The following is a 22,824-nucleotide window of genomic DNA, read 5'->3' on the forward strand; positions in this document are numbered from 1 at the left end:
AAAGAAGAAAAAGAAGAGAACAGATTTATGTAACATTAAGAATGTAGTATCATGAGTGAAGAAATAAAAAATAGATGGGATAAAAAAAGAGGAGAATGAAAAGAGACTAGAAAAAAGGACAACAACAACAACAACAACGACGAGGAGTAAGGACATGGATGCAAGATGAAAGTCTGAAAGATGATGTAGAGAAGATCATCAAGAATAAATCAGAAAAGAGAGTGAGGAATAAAGTATGAAAAATGAGAAAATGGGCAAAAAATAAAGAGGAAGGAAATGTACTCTCAAAAAAATCGAGTGAAAATATTCACACTTAAAGGAGTGAATACAAAAAAGAGTGAACTTAGAGTGAAATTGGAGTGAATTTTGAGTGAAAATGTTCATTTTCACTCGTTTTAGAGTGACCTCAGGGATCACTCCAAAATCTTGGAGTGATTCTTGAGGTCACTCCAAAATGAGTGAAAATGAATATTTTCACTCAAAATTCACTCCAATTCACTCTAAATTCACTCTTTTTGTATTCATTCCTTGAAGAGTGAATACTTTCTCTCGATTTTTTTTTAGAGAGTACTTAACTTTTACATCCAGCGATTAAACAACATCTTAACATGTAAAAATGCAATTAATATAGGTATCACACATGCGACTGTCAATAATTAATCATGGGTATACTTGAGTCATAGTGGTTTTGATTTTCTCACATTGTTTCCTGCATGCAAAATTTTGTTACGTCAGTCTCCAATGTTAAACATTTCTGTATCTATACGTATATAACATCAAATTTCAAATTCAAATTCAAATTCAAAACAACATTAAATTGTTCCACAGGTTGCTTTGACAAGTCAAAATATGAATAAGAATACAGCAATATGCATAACATAATGTGCAATACAACATATACAAAATATACATCTATTGAATGGTATACCATATGTCCCCCTCCCCCCCCCCAAAAAAAAAGAAATACAACAGGACCCTCCGCAACAATAACTTTGAAAAGCATGAATCAATCCAAATACAATTTCAGGATATGAAACTATAACCTCTTACCCACATCTTACAGAAAGCCCCGTCCAATTTGCTTCAGTGGTCAAAGAGAAATGAGGATTTTGTAGAGCATGTCAGGAATCCATTCCCTCCAAGTTCTGTCCATTGTGTTCACACATTAATATGCAGTTCCAAGAGCATCCGAGTGCTAAACTTGGAAGAATCAGACTCATGACATGATTTACAATGATCCATATTTCTCTGTGGCCATTTAACCAAATTGAATGTTTGTTTGTTGTTGGGTTTTTTTGGCGAAATATAGGTAAGATGTTATAACATCTGAACTGTCTGAAACAACATTCAGACAGTTTAATCATATTGGAAGTTATCAATAGGAAAATCTGATTGTAGTTTGGCGGGACATACTGTATGATATCGATGATGATGATGATGATGATGATTATCATTGTCATTATCATTATCATCATTGTTATCATTATTGTTGTTATGTAGACTATTACAATTATTTTGTGCATACTTTATTATCATATCACTGACTTGATTAAAACCCACAATTATTTTTGACGACTTACAGACGTATTGTAGAAAACGAATGCGCTTAACACGGCAGGTAGAACGAAGTCAGAGTGATAATTATATGAAAGAGAAACTTTGTTTTTTTTTTAATACTTTTTAACTAAACGAGAAGTTTCATACTGAATCAATCAGGTAGGACTACAACCTAAGACAAAAAAAAAAATCCGTCTGTCAGGAGGAGTTTTTTTTCTTCTTCTTCTTCTTCTTCTTTTTTTAACTTTTATGGATCACCTCTCCGTGAAACCAGACGTAGTCTCCAAGGAACATATCCCCCCGACACCCCGACGACAACATACAGACCAATCTTTCGGTCAAGTACCGCACAACCCTGCTTTCATCGTCGCAATCGAAGAAGTCAAAGGGGCTGTCCCGAAAACCCACGTGACCTCAGGATATCCTCGGCCTTCGTCAGCCGTCATGACGTCATCAGAACAACACGATGGGCAGCTAGCTCGCAGCTGAGGATTCACCCTTGTGATCTTTCTCTACGTGCGTTATGTTATGGTACGTACGGTACGTAGCGTACGTAATGCAGTGAGTGTGTCATAGCTAGCGAGGATGTCAGACTGGTACACTCACTGTACAAAATAACGGTACGGTACGTGAGTGCATGCTGGCTGGTGCGGTGGTGGGGCTCCCAAACGCGACGAGTTGGCAGTTCCAACATGGCAGTTTGCAAGTTGAACTCGGGCCTTACTTACTGTAGGAAGAGCAGACGGTAGGAACCGAACAGAGGAACAAGAATAGTTATCAGGCATACGAGGGTAAAGTATGACTTCCACTACTGTGCTGCATGGACGTCAGTCGATGGATAACTTTTTCTCAGGGTGTTTATAAAATCTATTATGATTATGAAGCAAACTGATCGATGATCTGGCTTAGTGGCTAACGTTAGATGCTGCATAGTTGTCTGTAGTGTCTGGCTAGGTTACCTCAACTAAACGGACAACTCAACGATCTTGTTATAAAGTTACTGTGCAGCTGCAGCTGCTACTATTTTTACAACACAACAGCTGACGTCAAGTTGTTATTTTTTATTGGGGGGGGGGTTGACGAGAGAATGTGTGATACAGTAGATGAGAGAGTGAGTGGAGCTCACTTGTGAACCAACCACACTGAAATTGAGTGAAAGTGAAACCCAATGTCCATCCTTAACTTGGCTTAAGTCCTACTTAATATAAGCTTGGCCCTTGCTTGGATCCTTTATACTCAACTACAAATATCAACATTGAACAACCTTCGAGCATTGAGAGCAAGAGAGTCCAAAACATAGCAGCTAGGTTTATCACCAAGCAATACCTATTTATGGGCAAGACTCGAGTGTATAAACTGCTCTAAAAGACTCACTTAATTGGGCTGGTTTCCTCTCCAAAAAGAAAGGCAGATTTCCCAAATTACTGTAAAAGTGGTTTCTTTCGCGTACAGAAACTTTTGCAGTTTCCATCAGTGCCGACTTTTTCGCATGTGTTTAAATTCGCGGTCGGTATTGATTGATAGCGTTGTAACAAGCGACGAGTTCAAAACATTTTCGCGTGATGTTAAATTCGCGGTTCAACCTCAAAGCGCGAAAATAAAACCACCGCGAATGAAACCACTTTTACAGTAGGGCCTACCTGTTTATACAAGATGATCCATGGCCAAATAGAGAATAATCGTATAGAGGGGTCTAATGATTGATAACTGAATGATAATGTCACATTAATGATAATAATAATTTAACATTTACAATTACATGTAGGTGCCCTAAAGTTCATGTAATGTTTGTTGTGGGAATGCTTTTCTTGTTGGATGTCTTCCTCTAAAAGTGGTATGAATTAAGATTGTCACTATGGACAAGGGAGATGAATTTCATGTAAAATATATTGGACTGGAAATGAAACTATGTGTATGCACAGTATAATTCACGAGATCTTTACATATAAAATGATCAGAAAAAGAACATTTGGAGGCAAAAGGTAGAGCATTGATATCAGGCTCATGATAATATTGTCATGTGCACTTTTATGTCGTATATTGTGCAAATTAATATTTTTGACTGAAAAAAAGAGCAGCCTGACTATTGCACTATTGTGACATGCTGTGGTAGATGTACTTGTTCCTGAAATCAGTCATTACTTCAAAGGTAACAGATGAACATTAAAATAGATCAAACACGGCTCATTCTGGGTCCAATTTCATAAAAAGTTGATATGATAGCAACTCTTGCTAGAATGGCAATTGCCATAGTAATGACAAGAATCCAGCTTCCTGATTGGCTGTTGCTATTGGAAGTTGCCATTCCAGCAAGAGTTGCCATCCTAACATCTTTTATGAAATGGGGCCCACAATGCAAACTGTTCATGTGCATTTACTTGATGCCTAGTTTTACATACAATGTAGCTCATTCCCGAACTATGATGAGTGTGTTTTACCTGTGCACCAGGCAGGTGACTGCCTCAGTTGCAAATGAGCATCATCTTGCCTGTAATGAGCAGTAAATGAATCCAAAAGCAGTTTAAAATCACACTGTAAAATAGAGTTGACTGTGATTTAAAAAACAAAACAAAACTGTCTACGCTCAAAAAGGATCAACTCATTGAATTCACACCAATCAACTTTTCTTACATTTTTTATACCAATTACTGCTGATCTTGTGGACATGAACTGCAATTATGATTGAATTTCACTGATTCTCACTGAGAAACCAGGGGAAACAATATTTACCAGTTCTAAGGATACAGTTTGATCACCTTTGACATGTTCTCTATCTTTGTATTCAGTCTTGTGTTCAGTTTCCAAGATCATGTCAGAATGTCCAGTATAATGCCTGTTGAGATGTACATTGTAAGTGTACCCACATAATGTTGTCCAGTGTGCTGTTTAACTCGCAAGATTTTATAAATTATTAAAATACAGTGCATAAGATATCAGTGAAAAAAGAAAAAAGGAAAAGAGACCTAGCTTGGGAGGGGGGAGGGTGTTTTGAATTTTTATGATTTTGCAATATTCCAGGAGCTGTTTCAGTGTTTCAGTGACTCGTTCACATACCTGGTATATACTCAGATAGCATGGTACCTGGACATTTAAGTTGACAAAAACCATCTGGAATGAATACAGCTGTACGCCTGTACCATTCAATACACAACTCTGGCTGGCTGCTGCAATACTACAGTGGCAGCCTGTTCAGTATAATATTGAATATGATGGCAGGGATGACAATAAAGATTAGGATGTGGTTCAGTGGATGAAGTCACAGATCCTCAGTTTTGATCTTCTTGGTTCAAGTCCCCTGGCAGCAGTGGTTGTGTCCTTAGCCAAGGCACCTACTATTGCCTAGTCCTGTGGAGGGGAATTGAAGTACTGTATACGCTATATATTTCGCATGGGTTTTATTTTCGCGAATTTCGCGAGTCGGGAGCTATTCGCGAAATTAACAACACGCGAAAATATTACCTTCCAAAATGAATCCCTTGCCTTGATGATACGAACATTTCAGTACTAGTATACCATGTCACGGCTTACCGAACAGACCATACTGGCTAAGCTCGTTTACGCACGTCCATGTCTACTTACGAATACTGTAGAGAGCCAATCCATTATCGCAAGGGGACCACTCGTCGGAAATCTAGCGCGATGGACTTAACCACTTCAAAACTGTTGAATTCTAACTTATTAGTTCGCAGAGTTTGGTAAGTTTTTTCATGCAGTGTATAACTAGTATCATTCTTATTTGCTAGTAAGTTGAAAATTCACACTTTCTTTGCCACTTCATATTTTGTCTGGTCCCCCAATCGCGAATTTAACCACTCGCGAAAATGTGTGACAGCGGCAATTCGCGAAAATTTATGTACGCGAAAATTATAGCGTATACAGTAGTTGGTCTAGTGGAAGTGAGTTCATTGGCATTTTGCTTCCTTAGTGGCCAAGTCAAGTACTGTACATGTCTAAACTTGAGAGTAACACAAATGTTCATTGCAACACAATCAACATTGATGATGTTTTATAATGTAATGATAGTAATAGAAGTATTTGTAGTAGTAGTAGTAGTAGTAGTAGTAGTAGTAATAGTAGTACATTTTGGAGTAGTAGTACATTTTGTAGTACTTAGTAGTAGTAGTAATAATAGTAGTTATAATAATGATAGTAGTAGAACAATGTAGTTGTACTACTAGTAGTACAAATTGTAGTAGTTCATTAGTAGTACCATGTGCTGGTAGAAGTGCAGTACTTATCACAAAAATATTGCATTTAGCAATTATAACATAATAAATAGCATTTCATGTATGTTGAGTTAAAATATCCATTTTGTGTTTCATGATTATGATCATTGCAACTAATGGTAATAGTTATAAAGACAAAGACTGTCTAATATCTTCTTCAATGTCAGCCTTATCATTATAGACATAGTGATAATGAAATCACAATTCCAAAGGACAAATGAACTGTTTTTTTTTTAAAGAGAATGTTATCAATCGTGATAGAGATGAAGGGGGTTATCTTCATCACTTGTATTAAAAAAATAAAATAAAAAAAATCTTCTGCAGTGAGAAAAATCGGGGTTGTAGAGTCATTTAAACATTTGATGTCACATTGCGTGGAAGGTTAACTTTTTGTAATGATGTAGAAAATTTATAAGTATTTTCTGTTCAGTTTGTTAGTGCATTTTGATCCAAACCTGCCGAACTAGTCTCCCTGATTTTGCATTAAGGCTCCCTGATATTTGACTGTTTCTTCATGTCAGGATTAAAAAAAAAAATGTTAAAGCCACACTGATAATAGGAATTACAACATTTGACGTACGTAGATGCATGTAACATGGAGGGTTTCCCTGATAGCTTTTGGACATCCTAGATTTTAATGTGCGAATGTTGGGCGCCCTGGGACGAATGTAAGTTTATGCTGACTTTCCAAATTTTAAGAATAGTACAGTGATGCTGCGTAATACGTGACACACAACATATTGTGTACCATGTTGTCTGGTTAGTGAGCTCCCTAGAGCAAGCCCCAGATTGCTGGGACTAATGTGTTTGTCTCAACCTCTGCTTTGTCAGCGCAATACAGGTACAGGAAGGCCCTCTCTATTAGTGTGGAGAAACCATAATAGACATTTGTATCATAAACACTGTAGGCTCCTGTTTGCCCCCCTAGAGGGGTCGAGTCGTACTTCCTGTTTAAGAAGTTTAGGCCCTAAATAGATTTCTTCCTGTTCTGTTCATTCTCCAAGTCTTTCATGCATCTTACCATACATAGGCACTATACTGTACCTGTGTACAGCTGATGACTCTGTAAAGTTTTGTGTGTTTTCACAAAGATTATGATTTGGAGTCTCTTTTTTTTATAGTTTTTAATGGTAATTTCAATTTTAGCAGGAATGCAGAAATCAGCAGTGCATTGCATTCTTATTCCCATCTGATGCTTTTATAAGCTCCTATTTCTGTCTGTTGTCTTATATATTTGTATTTTTAGTAACACAGTTTTATAAAGATTCTTAATAAAAGTTAATCCAATTCTATTTTTTTTTAATGTGCAGTATAGTACCCATTTACTCCTTTCTTCCCAATGCAGTTGTACAGGTTTGCAATTATTTCTTCCTTCTTTGTCATTGGTTTACAACCAAAAGAGGCGCAAATCTGTAGATGTTGAAGTCTATTTCTGTTAGCCCTCTCATGACCAATAATCTCTCATCTCCTTCCTTCTTTGACCTTATCTTCTCTCTCGCTCTCTCTCTTTCTCTCTCTCTCTCTCTCTGTCTTGCTCTTTATCTACTAATTACTGTTTTTCCTTATGTATGCATATTTCACTTTCTTTTTTCTATATTGGTATATTATACAACTGTTCATTCTAAACTGTGATGGTAAAGGTAGCAATGAAATATTCATGTATAATATAATGGCTGAAATTATAAAAGATCAAACATTTTTATTAATGTCCTTGTCATTGCCGTTTTATTGTTTCTCACAACAGCACTACAGAACCTATGGTAAAACTGTACCCAGGCCCAATGTTGCTTATACTCACCCACAGTGTTGTGAAAGCCTTGGTGTCATGACTGATATGAAAAAGTAAACTGTGCATACCCATCCATCAAACACCTGCGTACCATTACAGCTGGCACATAGTGAGAGGGTTGGTAAGAACAACAGCACAGAGATAAACTGAATTGGTGTCGTCAAGCAAGCTGGCTGCTCAAGCTGTGGACACTGTTGGGAGGTTGATGGATGATCGGTTGTCATAGCATCACTTGTGCAGTTCAAGTTCCCTCAGAGGAGGAGGAAAAACCAACAGCACCAAGGAGCTGCAAGTATCCAGTTACTTTTCCAAATGTCGTACAAACTATGCAATACTGCAATTGAGTAGAAGGTAGGGAGAGATATCTCGGAAAATTGTTGTGACAGACCGCCGCCACAGAGAGACCTGCAGCCATGTTTGCCAAGCTGAAGAAGAAGATCGTGGAGGAGGAGGGTGTGGCCGAAAATGACTTGAAGCGCAGCACCAGCCAGACCGGCCAGGGGCGCCGAGAGAGCCTGAGGAGGGCCGGCGAGTCCTCCACCAGCCTGAACTCCTGGGGTAGCACCTCCAGCCTGAGTGGGGCATCATCAACTGCTGCTGGTGCTGCTGGTGGTCCACTTACACACAGACAGGTGGGAATCATTTCTTTTCATGAAAGACAAATGTATGCTAACATATGAATGTATTTTTCCCCGAGGACCAATTGATATGCCCTTCAATGAACCTTGCCCTATACAAATACATTTTCAGGACTTACATGTAGCAGGGCATTAGATATCATACTTGCCCCAATAGGCTTTAGGACAAGGTCTCTATGCCCTTAACCCACAGAGGACAAGCTGATTTGCTATAAACACATGTTTCCCATAGACACCTGCCCTAGTCTACTCTGGACTAGTCTTTCATAATTTTACATGCAAGTGCCTATTCATCTTACTTGCTAGAGAATGAGTATAGCTACCCTGGATGGGGGCCAAGTGGGTTTGTAGCACCCTGCCTGGGATCAAGTTTGCAGGCATCAATTGTTAAGTGTTGGGCAGTCAATGAGTACAGGTAGGCATTGGCCAAGGCAGGAGTAAGCCTTTGGCAAGCATTCTGGTTGTGAAGAGCAACTGATGTTATAGAGGTATGCGCAAAATTGGAATATAATCGTCGGGTGAGAATGAGAAGGGCATTAAGTTGCCACTAAACCCACAGTGTTCGAGACTACTTAACGCCCTTCTCGTTCTCAATCGACTATGTTGGAATGACACAAGAATCATTAATTTGACTCGTCATTGTTGTTGTTATTGTTATTATTGCTCCAGAATGATGCCAGGTTGGAGAATCTCCAGGGGGAGGTGGCCAAGAAGGATGAACAGCTGCGCAAGCTGGAGTCCAAACTGGACGAGTACTCCCTGCTCCTCAAGGAGGCAGTACGAGACAAGGAGAAGTCACAACTCCAGCTGGACAAGCACAAAGAAGGTAAGAACAGAGATCCCAACTGCCCTTTTTTGCAACATTTTTTTATTGCTTTGTGTTAATTATACCCCCGCCAAACGAAGTTTGAAGGGGGTATATAGGAATCAGCGGACGGTCGGGCGGTCGGGCGGTCGGTCCGTTGCAAATCTTGCGTCGCGAACTACTTCCTCAGTTTTCAACCGATTCCCATAAAACTTGGCACAGATGTGTGCCTTGGGTTGTAGATGTGCAAGACGTATTTTTTAACAGTACCCAAAAGTACGTTGCCATGGTAACGGCATATTATGGGCAAAAATGGGTACAAATCTTGCGTCGCGAACTCCTCCCACAGTTTTTGATCAATTTTTATGAAATTAGGTACAGATGTTCATCTGAATATGTTAATGTGCAAGACACATATTTCCGCAGTGGCAAAAAGTGCGTTGCCATGGTAATGGCATGTTATTGGTAAAATATAGGGCAAAATGCTTCATGGCAAAACTGCTTCATCAGTGTTCTTCCAATTCTCATGGAATTCATATTGAATGTTTGTCTTAGGATATAGGTCAGCATGACACATTTCTTGACAGTGACAAAAAGTATGTTGCCATGGTAACAGCTCACATATTATGAGCCAAAATGATGGAAAATTTTGTGTTGCAAACTACTTCCTCAGTTTTTGCCAAATTTCCATGAAACTTGGTACAGATGTGTGCCTTTGGTTGTAGATGTGTAAGACGCATTTTTCAACAGTACCCGAAAGTACGTTGCAATGGTAACGGCATATTAATGGCAGAAGATCAAGGACAGATCTTGCGGATTTAACTACTTCCTCAGTTTTTTGACCAAAGCTTATGAAATGTTGTTTTGACCAAAGCTTATGAAATGTTGTTTGGCGGGGGTATAACCAGTCGCTGTAGCGACATTTCTAGTTTTGTCTGTTGTTGTTGTTTTTTTTTTCCCAAAATACTCCAGGTTTCATGGAAATTACAGTTTTTCCCCAAATTGTATTACTGCAGGGGTCTATTGCAGGAAAGGTAAAAATACTGTGTTTTTTTTCCCACCAAAAATATGACTTTCTCAGCCCTCAGAATACTGCAACAAAAAATATAGTGACAATCTAAGGCAAGCTTTTAAGAATATGTGGGGCGTGTTTGAGTGTTCTCTAAAGGCATAGCATAGCATACCATACCATGCCAGAGAGCGCTCCAACGCAAAGTGGTCCAAAAGCATACCATACCAGAGGTTGGTATGAGAAAAATGTGTGTGACAGACTCTACGTCATACTGTAAAACGAGGAATGTTCGCATTCATTTTAATTTTGCAAATTTCGCAAGAGCCAAGATCCGCGAAATTAAATCCATGCGAAAGTTCCTGTCTACACTACTAGTATATGCATTAAATGTTAGAGGCAACTCGCAAAAATTTTATGCCATGGAAAAGGCCGTCGGCTCCAATTCACGAAAATTTTATGCCGTGAAAATATTGTGTTTTACAGTAATGCTAGGAGTCAGTTCTCTCTGTTTGGGACACCTGTATGTAGCTTAAGCCATAAGGTGAATGACCCGTTTCTACAAACTGTGTGACCCTTGTGACTAGAGTTTAAAAATAACTCATGAGTTGTGCTGTCTCGACAGAGTTCTCAAACGCTCCCAACCTGGCATGGCACAGTACGGTTCGCTTTAGCCTTTTGCAAAGGCAGCTGGCAATAATTTGTTGACATGCATAGTCACAGCTCGCTCCAATTGCTGTGTGCGAATCCACAAATTATTGCGAGCTGCCTTTGCAAAAGGCTAGGTTTGCTTTCGAGCGCTGAAACACAGCCTATGGTTTAGTTTTGAAGAACAGACACACCTTCCAGATGTGATCTGTGTCTGTCTTTGTATCATACATTTGGTAGGATAAACACATGTCTCACAGAGTCTGTGATATGTTTTGTCTATGTTCAGTGCCTGTCTTCAAAATTCTATATCAGAAAATCAATTTTTTTTGTTATGATACCAAAGATGCCGCAAGAAGAGTCCAGGAAATCAATGAGGAGTTCCAGGCTAGGAGAGCCAAGATGGCTGAAAAACTCAACCTGGCCATCAAGAAGAAAGAGGATGAGCTAGAAGATAAGATGACCGGTCTGGAAAAGGTAAAGTCTGGTCATTTTCAAAACTTAGTTGTGTGGCAGACCTTGTGCTGGTGTACAATCTATCATAATTATGAAATATTAGTGCAAAAATGAGCAAAGAAAATGGGATTCCATTGGGATTTGAACCTGAGACCTTCAGATTGCGAGCCTGGTGTTCTACTGACTGAGCTATAGAAAGCCCTAGTACAGTGTTCGTCCCAGAAACCTGTAATTCTCAGTGCTCGAATGGTCAGAAGCTATAGCACTGTGTATGTTTTTGACACACACTCACACACTTGAACCTAACATAAACCCAAAGGATAATTCAACTTGGGGATAAATGTGAGGGATCACCAAAGTGATGCAGCTTTTTGAGTATGGTATGTAACAAGCGCAAACAGAAGGAAACTGACTAGTTATCCTTGTCATTGACTAACTCCAAGCTCTTTCTGTACCTCCCTCTTCACAGAGGTACTCCTACTTGCTCAAGTGTGTTTCCCTGTGTGTGCTTTCATTCTTGAGTACTTTTGTGGGAATAGCTGTCATGCCTATACTGGAACTTGTCTTGGGATGTCTGTCAAAGCTAGATACCCCATGTACTGTAAAAGTGGTTTCTTTCGCGTACAGATACTTTCGCGGTTTCCATCGGTGCCGACTTTTTCGCGTGTGTTTAAATTCGCGGTCGGCAAAATCTGTGAATTCACAGACGGCAAAAACTGTTTTATTTTGCACATGAAAACCCAAACTATAATCCAATTATTCTTTTATTTATTAAATAGAAATTAAGATCAAATGCAGGCTTACAATTTTTGTACCTGAAATCCCGTCTGTCGAGTACTTTATAACATAAGGACCGCACGCGTGAGGCACGCGCACAGGAGTTGACCTACATTGCGCGGTATTGCTGTGTGAGTGTTGACCCTCAATACACTCAATGCGCGGAATCTTCGTGTGTGCATGTGCGCAATAGCGTTGTAACAAGCGGCGAGTTCAGAACATATCCTTGCGTGGTTAATTTCGCGTGACTTTTCAAAACATTTTTGCGTGATGTTAAATTCGCGGTTCAACCTCAAAGCGCGAAAAATGTGAAAATAAAACCACCGCGAAAGAAACCACTTTATTACAGTAGTTTTTTTGTCTGACTGTCAATGTCTGACACTGCTATATCCCGTGATGACAGCTATATTATTTCCTGTAACATTTATGAAGAAATACTCTTTATACCTCATCCTTGATCTTTAAGCTGTGTAGTCCTGTACATGTGCATGTACCCGCGCCCAACACTCACACTTATGCACACACATAACATATACATGCACACACCCACAACTCTACACACACACACGTCATACAGTCTCACCTTGCAGGGTTTAACATAATGACTTTATGTGCAATAAGATAATCTACACCCAGCCATGCACATTAGGCACCCAAACACCACAAATGTGATTAATTGAATTAGCCAGTGTATTATGAGATTATCGCTATTGGGGAATGTGTGGATTAATATTCTGGCAACTGTTCTAGCCCTTGTGGCATAAAAGACTCACTATATAGTAACTGAACTGAAAGCAACTATATTTGTAGGGGTGGGAGGTGGAATGGGGAGGGGGGCGAGGAAGAACCCTGAGAGGTGACAGACGGACACCAAAGCAGGCTTATGGAAGCATCATGTTCCATATCTGCAATATGAATGCATGATGAATTATTTGCCTTCTTCCCGACAGTCAGTTGTCATCGGTACTGTATGGTAGAATTCATGATTTACTTCACTAAAAAGTTAATACTTTGTGAATATAACTTTATTTCTTTTTCATTTTTTAGCATTTTCACTGAATTATCACTGAATTGTTTCCTTAGGAAAGAAGACTAATCGTTGAATATCTTAAAAATGATAAAATTCACAAGTTAATGTTTATTAGGCATACTGCACACACCCACTTAAAAAAAAACTTTGTAAGAACAAACAAAAATGGCTTTAATTTGTCAACCACACTATTTCCCCTTGCAGGCATGAGTCCTAGTGTTGGCTGAAGAGCATACAGTGTAGCTGGGTGCACACTAACTTGAACATACTATAGCCTCATCTTCTTTGATGATGTACATTGTATCATCTGCGAGATTGACTATATCCTTCTTTCTTTGACATCTATCACTTTTGTAGGAGAAAGCAGAATTGCAGGAGAAGCTGAAGAAATCTGAGATGCAGCAATTTATGAAGAGGGAGGACTACGACGAGCTACAGGGCTTCCAGGTTCAGGAGCTGGCCAAAGTGAAACACATGGTGAGTGTATCCAAGCAACGGGTGGGCGTGGCTTTCTTCTGGCACTGCCCACTTGTTCACTTTGTCAGCAGTGCTGCATGACCTCATGTGCCCTTGTGACATATTTTAATATGCAAATGTATTGTAGTCAGTAGCATTCCTGTCAGTTTCAGTATGTTGTACAGTGTAGTATGTAGAATATTGGGAAGAGCACAACACAAACTGCACAGAAGGAACTTGGTTGTCATATGCAACAGATAGCCGTGATTTTGTATGATTAAGTTGCTGAGCAAGGTGCATAAAATACCTGTTATGCCTTTTCCATGTTGTGTAAATATCAATCGGTGCTCCCTAGCTGGGTCCCCCCCCCCCCCCCAATCACTCTATCTTAAGAGTTATACTCACATGTGAAATGGGACTGTGAATACAGATCTGGCTCAGCAGTGTGTTGGTCAGTGCATGCATGATGTCTTTCGCTATTAAAGCGAATCTCGCAGTGAGTCAATCTCAAGATTTTATCTCGCATGTGAAAGGGAGCAATTAATCATCAATAAAAATATATGTGTAAACACAGCAGTGTATGAATCAATGTATGTTTGTAGGTATGGTGTCTTTCTTTTATTGAATATCATGATGATTCAATCTCAAGATTCCATCTCACTTGTGAAAGGGGGAAATTTATCAATAAAAACATCTATGTAAACAGCAGTGTATGGCTCAGTGTATGTTTGCACATGTGCTGTTCTTCTTTTAGTGAATATCGTAATGATTCAATCGCAAGATTCTATCTCACATGTGTAAGGGGAATCAATGTTATACACATGTACCGTCTGGTGAAAGCAAGAGCTATTGCAACAATATGTTGGCTGGTGAGCTTTTACACATACGGAGGCTTGTACTTATTGACTCTCCATGACCTCAGAACTGGAAAGTGTTCTGATCAACCCTTTGTGTGTTGTGAGTAGGCATTGGCACAGAAAACCTGATTGTGTTTTGCATACTGTTCAAAATCCCTACCACAGAAAGGGTTACCCTCAGGAAAATTATGAGGTACATAGGGTTGACAAGTTTTGGTATCCTCATCACACAGTTTGTCAACACTCAGGAAGAACTTCACAAGTGCAAGGCAGACTTGGAGCATGCCACAGAACAGCTGGAGGAGAAGCGCAGACAGTTATCGTCAGTAGAGGGTGATCTTTACAGCGCTCAGTCCAACCTGGCGGATGTCACCAAGGAAAGGTATTTTACCCAGGATAACCGCTGCTGAATCATTTTTTATTCTGATTTCTGTGTTTTTGTTTTGAATTGTAGTCAGAAATACCAAAATCACAAAGTCATCGCTAAAACCGAAATGGATCTTGTGAAGAGTGCTTCTCAGGGATACAAAAGATACGATGAAAAAAGCAAACATAGCAAATTATGGTTGCATATCTTCATAGTTGTCATGCTAGAATTAACAAAATGATAGTTCAGTGAGGCTTTGCACAACACAGATCGATCAAGAAAAATTATGATTTTAGTAATCATTATTAGATTGCTACATTATGACTCCATTAGAATGGTGTACAGTATATGGTACTTAGTCCAAGAGTATTGGATTTGATGTTGTGTGATGATGAGTATATATATGCAATATCAACATCTACCCTGCCACTTGATCCTCCTTTTTTCCTTGCACAGGGACAGTTTGAAGAAAGAGCAGGCCGACCAGTCCAATCTGTTACGCAAACTGAGCAAGGAGAAGGCGGCTTTAGAGGAAGCCATGAACGGAATTTCCAAGGAGCAGGAGGAGGTAAGGAGGGTGGAATTCCAAAACAGATCAACACAATCACGCTGCAGTAAGAGGGGAAGTTGATTTCTGTTCATGATTTGGCCATGTATTTGATTGAAGGGAGAGTATCAAAGACTGCAGGATTGCACGGGATAATTTCTTCCATGGAAAAAAACCCCAAAATGGGCAATTGTCATATATATATATATATATATACCAAGCATTATGCAAGCAATGCTGACCCTAATGGAAACTATAGTGTCATGCTGTTGTTTTGGCTCAGAACTGCTGATAAAAGTTGTATCACAACTCAAATGTACTGTACCTGCGGCACTCAACTTTGGCTCTATTCTATGAAGGAAAATGTCAGTAGAGAAAGAAAACCTAGAAAGTAGGTTTAATACCAAGCAAGAATAAACTGAAAACTCTAACAGAAGAGGAGTGTAAATCCAAAATGTCTCGTCCAACAATATTCAAAATGTACAGGGTGTGCTGAGTTGTTGTTTCATTCAGTTCAAATTATGGCTTGGTGTACTTGTATTTCTTTATGCACATTGATACTTTTAGGTATCTTGAGTAAGTGGCAGATCCTCAAATTCAGACCTATGTATGTTTAACATTAAAGGCACAATTCTCTAAGATGATATGCCCCACTCTCTTTGTATGAAATTCACACAAAAGCATCTTATGAGAGATGTGTCTCTTAGACAAATGAAGCATGGCTTGAAACACAGTAGCTGTAGCACAGCACAAATATGTAGACTTGTCTTTATGAAGTTGCCATTGCCAGATATAGATTTTATGAACGTTTCCTCTTTATTTGAAAAAAAAAAAAAAATTAATAAATAAACTGCATGCCGCATGTTCATGAATTCATATTTATCTGTTTTAGTTTAAGTCTACTAGTATTCCGTAATACACAAATTAATTTTATGCATGATATGGTTTGATATGAACATACAGTATTCATATACATAGGATTAGTTTGTAAATATACTTGAGTCAATGTCTCATTTAAGCATGTTATATACCTCGGCACGTAGAAAGGGTGAGCATTTAATTCAGTGTTGATGCAGTGCAATTCATGCAGTATTGATTGCAATGATTTTTTTGACCACTATGTATTTCTCATTTGCTTTTGATTGTGCTTTTAATACTGTAGTGATGACACTATTTCTTTTTTTTTATATCGTTTCATGGTAGAGTAATCTTCATATATTAGTATCCTTTCAGTCTTGCTAAATGCACATTAATTCATATCATATCTGCATGACATCAATTTCACCTTTGAAAGACTTGTATAACACAAGCTTTGCAATTTTGCACATATTAATCCATTTAACCCCTTAATCATTGTACCGTATGTCCCAAAAAAATTGCAATGGGACCCTCTACAATGATATCTTTAAAAATAGTGAATCAATCTAAAATATAAATTCAGGGTATGAAACTATAACTCATTGCCCACATCTTACAGAAAACTCCATTCGATTTGCTTCAGTGGTCAAAGAGAAATGAAGAATATTGTAGAGGATGTCAGGAATCTCTTCCCTCCAAGTTCTGTCTATTGTATTCACACACAAGAGCATTGAAGTGCTAAAATTGGAAGAATCAGACTCATGACGTGCTTTATAACAATCTACATTTTTCTGTGACCGCTTAACCAAATTCAATGGGGTTTTCTGCAAAATAGAGCTAAGATGTCATATTTTACGACCCTGAAGTAGCATTTAGACTGGTCAATCATATTGGGTGTTATCAATTCGAAAATCTGATTGTAATTTTTTTTGGACATACTGTATACTCTGAGGTTTGGATAAGTCACCATTCATTGAAATAATTTGTTAAAGCGAAAAAGATAATGATAATGATAATTTTTAAAAATTGGTCGACATTAATTAGTGATATGCAATGATTTTAACAGCTTGTGGTAAAGTTCAGTTAACTGGAAGGGAAAGTGTGGTCTTAACATACTGTTTGATGATTTGAACACTGAATGCAGCAAGAATGTGACAGTCACAGAAAAAATATTCATAGCGAACAAAGAATTTTAGCTTTGTTGTCTGGTAACTGGTAGTATCAATAATCATCTAAATGGACAATTTAACCAGAACAAGGAATTACTTTGGATAAACAAACTCAAATAGAAATCAGTCTTGCGACCCACACAGCTTTTATGCAAGGTTTCAGTTTGAACCAAGGTTTGTTGTCAAATCAAGGGCTGAAAGATTTTAACCGATAGTTTTCTAAATCTACTCAGATTTATCTAAATCTACTCAGATTTTGTGAGCATTTGTTGTTTTCCTTTTATTATTTCTTTTCAAAGCAGCCTTATCTTTCTCTGAAGACCATATTTTAGAGGCCTTTTGAGTTCTGTATCTTTGAGTAGGCATCAGTGTACATTATCAGGTTCTTCTTGGGTTTGACTAACTCATTTTTTTTTTCATATCTTGAATGAGTGCATGGATGCTGATTGCATGTTACACATTTTGGTTAAAGGAGAATTTACCTCACATGTAATTGGTAAAGATGGATTCAGTGAGTGCTTAAATATTAGTCAAACACTTCTTTGAAGTTTGAGGAAAATTGAACATTCTGTTCAATAGTTCAATAAATTTGCATTTTTTTTTTTGTCATTATTGTGCATTAACAAAAGAACTTGTACCTTCTTTAGGAGGCAGAGGGGATAATATTACCCTTAAAGTATATTAGTAACAAGTTGAGGTAATGTGTATTTTTTCTAATATTGAAATTTTGTGGAATTCTTTACATATTTCATGTCATTGTTCCTCTACTGTGACATTATGAATCATTGGAGCCTTCTTATCTCGTGACAGCACATGGACTTAAACAAAATGCAAAAACTTTATAGCTTTTGAATAGATCGTCTGACTTGCCTCAAACTTCACGGCAGTATGTTCTGCTAATATTTCTGCATTCACTTAATCCACATTATGTTTTTACAGTAAGATGAGTCCCATTTACATTTCTCTTCATTGGCTGTAAATCACAACACATAAACTCAGTTTTGTCATGTATTTAAGTTCCATTGTGATCGGTATCAACTACTGTCTTCATATCTACATGTACATGTAATGCTTCATTTACACATGGCTATCATTTCAAGAAAACCATACACCTTATGATATTGGAGCATGATATTATCCTCAGAATCTGTAAAGTACTTCTGTATCCTGTCTTTGCTAATCTTGTATCAAGCTTCTCTTTCAATATCTGTTTGACAGTCATTCTTTCTTCATTTTATTTTTAAAACTTGCTCCTGACCAACAATAGCTAACAATTTGAACAGATAAAATGGCATGTCAATGTAGGAATATATTGAGAATGGGTGCTTCAGTCCAAGTGTATAATTTCCCTGTTTAAGTCCTCTATTTTATTGAAGACTCTGGCTAATCAGAAAGTACAGGTAGAATCCCTATTTTCAGTGCTAAAACATGAGGGATTGCCATAATGTGAGACCATCAGAAACTTATCAAAACACTGTATTGTGTTCATTTCTTTATAGAACACTGTAAGTACTCGTCTCTGTTGTGAAGATATGAAGCATAGATTTTCTTTCATATATCACATGATCAGCCTAAAGGGTATGCTCAAATCCAGTTCTTCTCCCATTAAAATTATCACAACATTCCTGTTTGCATTCTGTGAATGTGCAATATTTTTTTTGATGCATTTATGCCATTCTTACAGCTCTTTCTGTCATTGCTTTTCTCTTTTTAAAAAAAAGATCATTGTCAGATATTTGATTTCAATTTCATTTTTTCCCTCAATACTTTCATCAGTTCAGAGTCATTTTTCCTTCAAATGCTGCTCTGTCATTCTACAATGGAGCTCTAGACTTTACATGAGGTAGATGGATCAGACAGATTGATCAGTTATGATGTCATCTACATAGCCAGCACATTGTTGTGAATTTGAAGATGCAAACACTGATAACTTACCCTTTAAAGACACTTATTTATACTCTCATCCATAAACAGAATTGTTTTCAAAATATGCTCTGTTGAAGACAAAATGTATTGATACGGTTGATTGACATACCATGGTAGGTCCATGTTGGATGAGATGCAGTCACTCATGCATGTGAATATATTGTATGGAATATTGATGCTGTGTCCTTTCTTTAGTAGAATTTTCCAGGCAGACAGAAAGCCACAAAGTTAGAATTAATACACTATGAAAAGTATTGATAACACTCTGTCACAAGACTAAAGTGATTATGGAATGAGATATGGACTAGAAAGAACCAACAAATGTTTTAAAATCAGGCTAGTAGTCTTATTATTGATGATACACTGAAAGTTTACTGTTTCAAAACAACTTCCGTGTTTAGCTTTTGCATAGAATGTTATTGTAGGAGGGATTTGGAAACTAGAGAAACAGTAGTGTAGTTTTCTTCAGTCCTTAGTTACTGCACTTGTGCATAGAATGATTCGAGCCTTTGATGACTTGTTCTGAATGATATCAGCTGGACTCATTATTCATTTGACGCTTAGTCACGTAGGAGCATTTATCCGCTGCTGGACCACTGACCTTCCTTGGAGCATTGTATGACTCTTTGCAGCAAATACGGCATGTTAAAGACCCAGTAGTACGGGATTCGTGAGTGGCCCAATTCATTTGCTGCCCACCGGTGTACGTTCGAAAACCACATATTGCAGCACTGGTCAGCGAATGCATGCATCAAAGTGTACGCTCATCGGTATCGGTTGACTCTATAGTCGGGATTTTGTGGCTTTGCATGTACTTTAAATACGCATAGATAAAACACAATTTTAAGGGGGATTATCAAACATACCCGAACTGGGTCAGCCTTGCCACTCCATGAATCCCCATCCTACCGGGTCTTTAAAATCATGATAAACTCCTGAAGACCTGATATGGTCAACTAACAAGGATGCATTGCTAACTGCAATGAAAAGCTGACAACATCTCATAACAATTTCTGCTTAAATCTTAAAGGGACACTCACATTCAAATGACATCTGCACCTCCAAATGGTAACATCTGCCTCTACTTCTGCACAAAATTTATTCATTCCTTTACATTGATGCTATTATTTCTGTCAACCATTTAAACATATGAAACCTGTTTAAGCTGTCATTTATTGCACATATATCTTTTGGCTTAGCATTAGTGTCTTTACTTGTCAGTGATTGTAACCCACCATTAACTGCAACTCATTATTGTAGAGCAGTCGTAATGTCATTCAAGTTATTTATTTCATTTATTTATTTTCTGCTTATCATGATATATTCGGCTTCTCTTGCACCTTTATCAAACAAATAAAGCTCTGCAGCTTTTATATTCATTGGTTTCAAATTTTCACCTTATTCATGGAGAATTTTCCTAATCCACTCACCTCCAAATTAACAAATTTTAGCTTTTCTGATGCTTTGTCCAGACATCAGCACAGGTTGTAGCTCTTCAGGAGAAGTTAGACCAGCGAGAAGATGCGTTCAGCCTGCTAAAACACAACAGTGAAATTCTTAGAAACCAGGTAGAACAGCACGTAGTGGTAACAAGTCTCCCCTCAAGTGTGAACAGTGCAATATCCGTTTTAGCTCCGACAAATTTGCATGATGATGAGATTTTAACATGTACTCGTATCCATTTGTTAATGTCTGAAGACGAATAAAGAGACTCTGTCAAATCACTATCATTATTGGGTCAGCAGGGTAGAGGAAAAAAACCAAAAAATGGGATAAAACTCAACTTTGATTTCAACAAGTTCAGAAGTTTTAAGAGCACCAGGGACACTTTGGTTTGGAATGTTTTTATACTTTGCAAAAGAAGAGGTTTGGGGTAATTCTGTGGGCCAGAACAACTAGAAGCAACTTGAATAAAATGAAGATGGATAATGTGTAAAGTTGGGGATCCTTTTTACACCGCCAAGATTGGAATACTGTAAAACAGAAATTTTCATGTGCATGAAATTTTCACGAAGCTCACGAGGGAGCCTAAATTCTCAATAGTAAAATTCACATGAAAGTTTTTTTTACTTCACAATGCATTGAATGCTGTTGGCAATTTGCAAAAGTTTCATGCCGCAAGAAAGGCCATCGGCCCCAATTCACGAAAGTTTCATGCCGCGAATGTTTCTGGTTTTACAGTATCACTGTGGTCAGTCATGTAAATTGGCAGATAATCACACAGCTATGAACCCCCCACCCCCCCCCAAAAAAAAAACCCAACAACAACAGCAAATAAACAAACAAACAAAGAAATAAGATCAAAATCAGTACGTAATGACTGGCATTGGGATAGTTGTGTCCGTATGGACAACAAACAGTAAAGTCTCTTTTAAGCACAACATACCTAGTTAGCTAAAGCCCCGTTTTAAGAGAGCCTTTCAAACAAGAGGTACTGTGACAATGTCCATGCAATTTTTTTTTTTTTTTTGCCCTGCCTGTTTAATAAAAGGGTCCCTGCAAAATGCTGCTCTCCATTGTCATGGCAACTTTTGCCAATTCTACTCTAGCCAGCTAGGGTAATTACCCCGATGTTACCCTGACCTTACACCGACATTATCCTGACAACCCTTTTGTTACAACGCTCTTGCGGTAACTTTCCTTTGATCACACTCAACATGCAATCACATTAGTCCAAACAGAATGACACACTGCTCGCCGATCACGTGCATGGATTGTAGCCACACCCTCTTCGCACATGAATTGGTAGGTTGTTGTGGAAACCTTCCCAGAGAAGGTTTTCAGTGTGTGTCTGTTAGAACATTACCCTTTGCTCTCTCCTGTGGCTTTATTGCCTGAGGCGAGGAATTTTGTTCTGTAATGTGACATGGATGCTGATTGTCATACAAATTATATTTTTTTACAAAAAGTTTACAAGAAAACTACCCATTTGCACAGTCACTTTGTCAAGGTAATCATGACTGACACTGTCAAATTTTAGTATGAACTACTCCAGAAATGTTTTTATAACCTAATGTACTACCTCATTATCAAATGAGACTGTCCTCATCTTTCAGAAATCCAGTGTAAAACATCCCAGGAATTACCTTTTGACACCATACACTGCCCAGACATCAACAAATGTCTTAGTGCATGTAATTTAGGTGTATGTCGTCCAATATATTTCACTTTGCAGTAACCACTGCTTCTTTAGTGCTTATTTGCATTATGATTTGATGAAATCAGTTGCTGTGTGAATGACTAACGTTTGATGCCTCATGATTAAGATGCAGTCTTCCAGTAGTCTAACTTTAGGCCTGCATCGTATGCCAATTTAGTCATGGATTTTAATGTCAACTCAGAACCCAGTACGGCATTGAAACAATAATATTCTCTAAATTGAAGTGTATATCCACACCATGCATTGACTTCAGACCGAGTGGACTTCAGGTATAGAGAGTAATATCAGACAAGTGGAATGGGAAAAGTTTATTAAATTAGGACATTAAATAAGAAAGTTATGGAAAATCAAAGTTTTACATTCTCACTGAATTGTAAGATTGGTGGCAACCACACCCAGGAATTTAGAAGAGGCGATGATTTCACAGCCTCACAACTTGTCCATTTGTTTGTACACAAAAATACATTTAAAAATCATGTTTTGATACATCCATTTCCATCCCCTTTCACCTTGAAAGTTACTGTTGCTAGTTATTGCAAGACTACATTC

At 38.1% G+C, this 22,824-nt stretch overlaps 1 protein-coding gene across 1 annotated transcript in view; it reads left to right on the top strand.

Moving 5' to 3' along the window:
• The first annotated feature begins 2,227 nt into the window (after positions 1-2,227).
• Positions 2,228-22,824, top strand: part of LOC139719859 (golgin subfamily A member 1-like) — a 41,942-nt gene continuing 21,345 nt past the window's right edge. Inside the window, exons 1-8 of the mRNA XM_071631243.1 lie at positions 2,228-2,348; positions 7,528-8,204; positions 8,880-9,036; positions 11,019-11,149; positions 13,293-13,412; positions 14,482-14,630; positions 15,072-15,183; positions 20,588-20,683. Coding sequence (XP_071487344.1) covers positions 7,986-8,204; positions 8,880-9,036; positions 11,019-11,149; positions 13,293-13,412; positions 14,482-14,630; positions 15,072-15,183; positions 20,588-20,683 — 984 coding nt within the window. The 5' untranslated portion in view covers positions 2,228-2,348; positions 7,528-7,985. The remainder of the gene's footprint in view (positions 2,349-7,527; positions 8,205-8,879; positions 9,037-11,018; positions 11,150-13,292; positions 13,413-14,481; positions 14,631-15,071; positions 15,184-20,587; positions 20,684-22,824) is intronic.

This window comes from Diadema antillarum, unplaced genomic scaffold (assembly GCF_040938485.1).
Source record: "Diadema antillarum isolate AM-2024a unplaced genomic scaffold, OU_Dant_1.0 scf00000115, whole genome shotgun sequence".
Lineage (NCBI taxonomy): Eukaryota > Metazoa > Echinodermata > Echinoidea > Diadematoida > Diadematidae > Diadema > Diadema antillarum.